The 7991-nt window shown below is 35.7% G+C and overlaps 1 protein-coding gene, 1 long non-coding RNA gene and 1 other non-coding gene across 3 annotated transcripts; 2 read left to right on the top strand and 1 right to left on the bottom strand.

Annotated features, from left to right (window-relative positions):
* Positions 1–431: 431 nt before the first annotated feature.
* Positions 432–1424, bottom strand: LOC120269114. The gene has a single exon (XM_039276399.1). The coding sequence runs from the start codon at positions 1422–1424 to the stop codon at positions 432–434; it is 993 nt and encodes a 330-aa protein (XP_039132333.1).
* A 250-nt stretch (positions 1425–1674) lies between these two features.
* LOC120269565 lies at positions 1675–1781 on the top strand. Its single transcript, XR_005539215.1, has one exon. It is a non-coding gene; the product is annotated as a small nucleolar RNA R71 (small nucleolar RNA).
* A 2610-nt stretch (positions 1782–4391) lies between these two features.
* On the top strand, positions 4392–7306 carry LOC120268759. Its single transcript, XR_005539009.1, has 4 exons — positions 4392–4434; positions 5019–5081; positions 6487–6558; positions 6922–7306. It is a non-coding gene; the product is annotated as an uncharacterized LOC120268759 (long non-coding RNA).
* The last annotated feature ends 685 nt before the right edge of the window (positions 7307–7991 follow it).

The following is a 7991-nucleotide window of genomic DNA, read 5'->3' as shown; positions in this document are numbered from 1 at the left end:
TCTAGATATTCTTTCACCTCCGTCTCTTCTATATCATCAATACACTCTTGAGTCAAGCTGGCCTCCAAGGAATCTTGTAATTTCAGCGAGTTCGGCGGATGTACCCGCATATCATCAATCTGAAAGCAACAATCACTTGCTTGAGGATATTTAATAACTTCAAAAAAACATTGAGCGTCACTTCTTCTTCTTGGACCCGAAGACATAATTCCCCCTTTTTGCACATCAATAAGTGCTCTCCCGGTAGCTAGAAATGAGTCGCCATAGCAGGTGGTATATCTTTGTCTTCTTCCATGTCAAGTACAATGAAATCAGTTTGGAAATATGAACTTATCTATCTTGACAAGAACGTCTTCAATTACTCCCCGGGATGCTTCAATGAGCGATCCGCTGGTTGCAAAGTGATCTGTAGTAGGCGCGCTTCTCCCAAGTTAAGCTTCTTGAAGATTGATAATGGCATTAAATTGATACTTGCTCCCCAAATCACATAATGCCCTCTCAAACACCACATTCCCAATCGAGCATGGGATGGTAAAACTGCCTGGATCCTTGAGTTTGGGTGGCAACTTCTTTTGCAAGATTGCGCTGCATTCTTCAGTAAGTGCGACTGTCTCATAATCCTTAAGCTTCCTTTTGTTTGAAAGAATTTCTTTCATGAACTTCACATAGCTCGGCATTTGCTCAAGAGCTTCAGCAAATGGGATATTAATGTGAAGCTTCTTGAATATATCTAAGAATTTAGCAAACTGCTGGTCAAGCTTATTCTTCTTCAGGCGCTGAGGAAAAGGGATTCTTGTAAATCTATCTTGTGGTAATGGTGCTTCAATCTGAGCTTCATATTTATTGTGTTCAAGGTTATCTTGATCATGTTTCTGATCTACAGACTCAGACTTTTTCTCTGGCATCTTCAATTCCTTTCCACTCCTCAAAATAATTGCACTACATTGTTCATTGCCACTCTTTCTTGGATTTGCCTCAGATGTGCTAGGTAAGTTTCCTTGTTGTCTCTCTGTTAACATACTCGCCATTTGACTTAGCTGAACCTCCAAATTCCTGATTTGTGCAGACTGATTTTGCAGGCTAGTGCGAGTTTCATTCATGAACTGCGTTTGAGTTGTAGCTAACTGAGTCATTGCTTCTTCCAGATTTATTTTCTTCTCTTGTGGTGGGTTGCTCTGTTCCTGCATGGTTGAGTTATTTTTCCAAGACAGGTTAGGATGATTCCGCCATCCTGGATTGTATCTATTGGAGTAGGGGTTATCTTGTTGCCTGTTGAAATTCCCCACATATTGAGCTTGCTCTACTGTCATCATTTGCGAAAAAGAATTACCAGTTGGACATTCAAAGCTTTGATGAGGCCCATTACACATTTCACAAGCCAGAGATGTAGTCTTTACTGCATTTGCTAGCAAATTATTATGCATAGCTGCTTTGAGAGAGCTGCTATTTGGGTTGAAAGGTTGGTAATAGCATCTATCTCATGTACTCCGACCACCTTCCTTGGCATGTTTCGCTCATTAGGCCATTGATAGTTGTTAGCAGCCATATCTTCTAGCAATTCATATGCCTCATCAATAGTTTTTCATTAAAGCTCCACCTGCAGATGCATCCACTAGTGTTCTGGTGGTGCTGTTCAGGCCTTGGTAAAAGTTTTGAATCTGCATCCACTTCTGCAACCCATGATGAGGACATTTCCTTAATAATTCCTTGTATCTTTCCCATGCCTCATATAATGTTTCGCCTTCATATTGAGCAAAATTGTTGATTTCAATCCGCATCTTTCTTTGTTTTGGTAGTGGAAAAGAATTTGGCAAGGAATTCTGAACAAGATCATCCCATGTCACAATGGAATCGGTGGCAATGAATTCAACCCAGGTTCTTGCTTTTATCTCTTAGAGAAAAAGGAAATAGAGCGTAAGCTGACCGCTTCATCGTCCACTCCATTATACTTAAATGTATCACAAACTTCAAGAAAGTTCGCGATATGAAGATTGGGGGTCTTCATTAGGTAGCCCATTGAGCTGAATGCTTGAATCATTTGAAGAGTCACCGGCTTCGACTCAAAGTTGTTACTTTGAATGACCTGGGACGCCTAATCGCGAGTTGAATGCCGATTGATGGCATCGTATAATCACGCATAAAACCATTGGTTGATTGACCACCATTGGATTATTAAATACTTGCTCATTTCTTTGGGTGCATTGTCCCGACTCTTGCTTCCTCGAGGGATTATCCATAGCTTCTGGCGATTGATTATTTGTAAGTCTTTTCTCCTTCCTGTTCCTGCGACACGTACGTTCTATTTCAGAGTCAAAAGGTATGAGACTTTCAGTACCAAATTTTCGCATTCAATTTTAACAATTTTTGATTAAAGAGAAAAGAAAAAACAAATCAAGAACGATGAATTATTGTGTGAAACTAGAGTTTTTTTCTTGATATTAATAAAGAACACAATCCCTGACAGCGTAAAAAAACTTGTTGATTATGATTTATACAACGCCAAGTATCACGCTATCGCAAAACAAGTAATATAATGATAAGAGAGTATCGTTCCCACGAGGATTGAGCCTATTAATTACCAAAATTACTAACCCTAATTCTACTTGATTAATGAAATTGAAGAAGTTTAATTTAGAAAATCTAATTCAAAGACTAGAGAGAGAAAGAGAGAGAGATAAGGAGAAATCAATGTCAGAGATTCTAGGGGTTTCCGAGTTCACCTAGACTAATTCCACCTAGATCACCTAATTCAATCAATCAATGTTTGTTTCTTATATTGTCATCAAATTTCTCTAAATTACATATTGATCTTTCTCAAGCATCAATAGCATATTCCACTAGATAAGTTAACATCATCTCTGAGATAACTGTGAACCTATGGAACTCATTAAGCTCTAGAAATTTATAATGATGCATACAACCTCATAAATATCTCTATCTTATGATGATTGTATAATATTTCAACCAAGACCTAATTCAATTATCACCTCTCGGTCTCAAATCAAATTAATAATCATGCAATTGGTGATCAAGCAATCACAAGCATTAAGCATAGATTAAAATATCCAATATAGTCTTGAAACAAGCATCAATTAAATTAAACAAAGATGAATCTAGGGTTTCATAGTCTGGCTACATCGTAGCCCTAGAAAAAGTATTTAGAACATAATAATTGTAAAGTTCGACATATTAATAAGGTTCATAATCAAATGAACAAAGAAAAACTAAAAACTAAAGCCTGGCAATGAATCCGCGCCGAATCTTCGCTCCCGGTCTCTTGATCTCCAAAATTCCTCTCCCTTTTTCGTCTCAACCCTAGCCTCTTTTATAACATAAAAATCGGGGTAGCGCCTAGGCGCCAAAGAGCGTAAGCGCCTAAGCTATCTCTGTTTTGCACCTCTTGATGTTGTAGCGCCTAAGCTGCTGCATGCTAAGCGCCTAGGCGCTAGATTTTTCTGCTTTTGCTCTTCTTCCTCCAATTTTTTGCCTTTTACATGTTCTTCCTTCAAATCATTTTCTTTCTTTCCTACAATGCAATAACAATAAGATTATGAGTAAAATTGGTTCAAAATAATTCAAATTTAATTCATTATGAGTTAAAGAAGGTCTATATATTAAGTGCAAATTATACTCATCACCGACTCTATGACAGACTATACCTCACAAGCACATTATTATCATCATACCTCAGGTATAAGATCCACTCATATGATTGTAACCAATAATTCCAGTCATTAACGTTCAAAGAGTAAAACCCATCTAATTGGATTGTTGCGAGTCATATTCGAATCCACTAATCCCATAGATGTATTTATGACATATTTTCTCACTATCTCATATTGTTAAACTAGCACACTTTGTCAAAGAATATATCATATGATTCCTTAAGAATCTTTAACACCCAATTAATGATTCTCCGCTTTGTGAACTATTTAAGTGTACAAGTACTAAACCCTTCTAGTGCCCTCCTCCTTATCTCATACAGAGTAGAATGTTTAACTTAATACACAAATAGTATAATGTTCAAAACTAATTAAAATGTCATCACAAGATTTATATGAACAGTAAAATAAATATGTATTATTAATAATAAAAATGTATTGTGATATCTTGTTTTCTATTTATTTTCATGCCTTTTCTTTGTATATTTAGCGGTGTTAGTTATTTTCTTTTGCTTTGTGTTTTTCTTGGAAGTGGAAGGGCATTTTTGTTCTTTTGTTTGTGTAATGGCATTGTGATGGCTTGTTTGAAGAGTTGAGGGCAAAATGGTCTTTTTGCCTCAAATCTTATCCTTTTTAACTTCATCTTCTCCATTGGCTTGACTTAAGTGAAGTTTTTCTCCAACTCTTGGCCTTTCCTTTTTTCTTGAAAGTTTTCATCAAATTCTCAAGTTTTGAATTAAGAGCCAAGCTTCTCTAATTGAAGTTGATGAGAGTGAGTTCTTTGCAAGTTTGTGTTTTGATTATCTTGTTTATATTCTTTGGCATGTTGTAGTGATTCTTTAAGACTTATAAGTGTTAGCCTTTGTATGAAGGTTCTTGAGTCTTTGTTTTGAGTAAAGTTTATCTTGTTCTTCATTCTTTCATTCTATCTTATTTTTATTTGGAGAGTTGTGAGTGTCTCCTTTGGATGGGGTTTGGATTGAAACTTTGAGCTTTGGATGCCCAAGGAGTTGTTATACACCACTTTATTATTTTGCTTGAAAACCCTAGTGGATGAGGGATGTATTCTAAGGAGATTTGTAGAGTTTTAACTCTCTTTTAGTGTAGATCAATGCTGGAATTTCTGTACACCTGAGAATTTGTTTGTTTTTGATACTGTAGCAATTACGTAGCAATCACGTGTTAGTGCATGTTATTTTGAAATCTTTGAAGTTAAGGTTTCCATCCTCTTCGTGTCGTCATTCCACCATCTTAAGGGCAAGGCCAAATTCTTAGTTTTTGGTGTCTAATTTGATTCATTTCATTTGTTCTAATTGATTTCCATTTTCATATTTTGGAATACTTTCGTATTTGCAGAAGGAGAACCTCCCAGCAAAGGCAAGGCCTTGGAGGGGGTTTAACCACTTTTTGGGATTCTTTGTGAGTGAATTTGTGTTGTTAAAACACATAATCGAGTAGGATTTGAATAATAACTAATATGAATATTTACACTTGTGCATGACTTTGGAATATCATTCTATTCTTGAGATTTTATTTGACTTCTTTTGATCCTCTTATTCTTCTTTGATCCTTATTCTCTTTGGGAAAGGAAAATTTATATTCTTGAAAAGGTGACATTTCTTGTGAAATGAAAGTCTTGTGCTTTAATATGCAAATGTGGTGCAAATGCTTTCATGTTATTTGATGGTGACATGCTTCGTGTGATTCACTACAGTGGAGGTCCCCATGGCTAGCCTGTAAAAATAGCTCATTTGACCAGATCAAGAAGAGCGTAGAGAGCTTGAATGGAATAAATGCTAAGTGAGAAACTCGGAATCACAACACGAGGTTCTCATTGGCCAACGCGAAGAAGCACTATCTAGTTGATTATCTTATATTTCAAAATAACCTTGGCGGGTTCAAACCCTAATTGCGGCCGCAATTAGGGTGAACATTCTTTGAGCCTAGCCTATGAGTTTTCAAAGGAATAATTTTTTGGTGATATATGCATTTGATTATCTTTTCTTAATCTGTTTTTGAATTCAATCATGACTATACTTTAATATAAGCTAAATATATATTGGTTATCATTGTTATAATTCTGATAATACTCATTGGTTTCATTTTGATTCTATTTGAATTATTTGGCTTATTCACTTACTGAGTAATAGCATTACTCATTTGTTATAACCAGTTTTTATTGTAGCTATAGTCAGCATGTTACTACAGTTTTTTAGCCCAGTACTATAGCAGCATGGTACTGTAGTAGCCCAAGTTTTACATTACTTCTTTCTTCTTTCCTTCTTCTTCTTGCTTTAGCTCATTCGGCCGAACCCTACTCTTCTTAGAAATTTTTTTTTCTCGCAACTTGATTCTGGTGGACCAAGCTAGAAACTTCTTCCTCCCTTGCTTATAAGTCCTTAATAATTCTGATTCAAGTTTTAGGCCGTATTTACTCGTATTTCACCATTTTTGAATTCTTTGAAAACCTACAATTTGAGCTTGTTGTGTGGATGATTGTCGGCTCAAATTGAAGCTCTTGTCCTTGTTATTCATTTTTTGTGAATGTTTGTAAATAAATTTCTTGGTTAGATGATGTAAATTGAGAGAAAACCTGTGTTATGATCCGTTTTACTATAACTATATTGTAGCACCGATGAGCTATAGTTGTTTGTTTGGTTTCTTTGGATTAGAGTGAAGCTCAAACTCTTAAAAATTCATTGGTAACCTTTAGACTTAGTTTTGAGCCAACCCTAGAATCAATTTAGGGTTGTTTGTTAGAGAAACTTAGGGGTTGATTTATTTTGTGCTAATTCTTGTTGGTGTTTTGTTGTGTTTTGGCAAGGAGGTGAAGCTTTAGCTTGAGGCAAGGAACCTGCAGAGGATTAGCATTCGAAGAAATGAAATCATCTAAGTTGTAAGTGGGATTAATTAAACATAAATATATTAGAAGAATACCTATATATATATATTATATTGGTTGAGTAAAGTTTTATTGGTTTTATACTTGAATCAAGGGTTGTTTGATTTGAAATGAGTTATTTTTCTTTCATACTTCATGTTTTCAAGTATTGTTGTTAAAAAGGAAGGCTTTTCATGATGATGTATGTTTTGTAATGTTGTGAATTATTGACTTTGCAAAGCTTTGGGCATGCTTGTGTTTTCTTCATTTCATTTGTATGGAAGTGACAACTGTTCTATTGTGATTATTATTCTAGCTATAGAATCCTCGTTGTGAGATAAATGTTTGTATTACTTTGTTGGTGACATCCTACTACAGTAGCTAGTTTCTACGGCTAACCTGATGAGATGGCGTGGAAGACCGACAGACTTATTAGTCCAGTTCATTTAGAAGTGTAGAGCCCTGACTGGATGTTCATCGAGAAGCTGGGGTCACCACATGGTGAACAGATGGATCAACGTCAAAAACATGAGTACCTTAATGACTCTGAATCTAGCCATGGCCACAATGAAACTTTAGTGAGGTTTCTAGACCATGTGGTGTTTATTTTGTAGTGTCATATAAAATTTGTGGTTTTAGCGGTGAGTATTTGTGTTTTATGGATTTTGAGACTTGTATTATATAGTTTGTTATATATATATATATATATATGGAAATGTTCGGATCTATTTGCATTATTATAAAAGCATTGTTTGATGTTCAACTTGTCTTAAAATTTGGACTCCAGGTTCAGTATTTCGTGGGTTTGATGTTGTAAAGCTCTAGTTGGGGAAGAAGGCTTTCTTGGCATTATCTTTTGTTATTTTTGTATCGATGATTACTGTTGTATGTGATTATGTCATAAACTATTTGTGTTATTGGTAAAGTATAATTTGAATGATTTATATTGCGTATTTTGGTATATTCTTGTAGATTTGTGCTAACCCACTCACTGAGTGACCTTAGTTACTCACCTCTCTTTCCTCTTTCCAAGCTTTTGTAGGCAATAGTGTGGCAGTGAAGCGGTGTGCTAGGCATCCACTGTCTGTTTTAATTCATTTTTAAATTCATGTATGTTATCCTTGAGCATTGTATGTTGTATTAGGGCATGGATCTATTAGTGTGTTTAAAAAATCTTGATGCATGGTTTGTATGTTTGTCTAATCTCTTGGAAACTTCGTGGTACTTGTAATAAATACCTTTATTGAACTCTATTTTCAGGTCTTGTTGATGTTGCTTCCCCTGTGCTTTTATTGTACACCTTGTTTGTATATTCTTGTTCAAGTGATTTTGGTTCAGGATTGTGAAACTCCAAGTATTTTGTCAACCTTGCAATGACCTGAGGATTGAGTGGTGGGGTATCCCTCCTTGGGTTGTTGTGACAGTTGTCACGTCCTAGGGCCCGTGGG

The sequence above is a fragment of the Dioscorea cayenensis genome, chromosome 9 (assembly GCF_009730915.1).
Source record: "Dioscorea cayenensis subsp. rotundata cultivar TDr96_F1 chromosome 9, TDr96_F1_v2_PseudoChromosome.rev07_lg8_w22 25.fasta, whole genome shotgun sequence".
NCBI lineage: Eukaryota > Viridiplantae > Streptophyta > Magnoliopsida > Dioscoreales > Dioscoreaceae > Dioscorea > Dioscorea cayenensis.
The sequence above is the reverse complement of the archived record's forward strand: the minus strand, read 5'-3'. Positions and strand labels throughout refer to the sequence as shown.

Coding starts and splice junctions, on each gene's coding strand:
- LOC120269114 (XM_039276399.1), bottom strand. CDS start 1,424: ATGCATAATAATTTGCTAGCAAATGCAGTAAAGACTACATCTCTGGCT.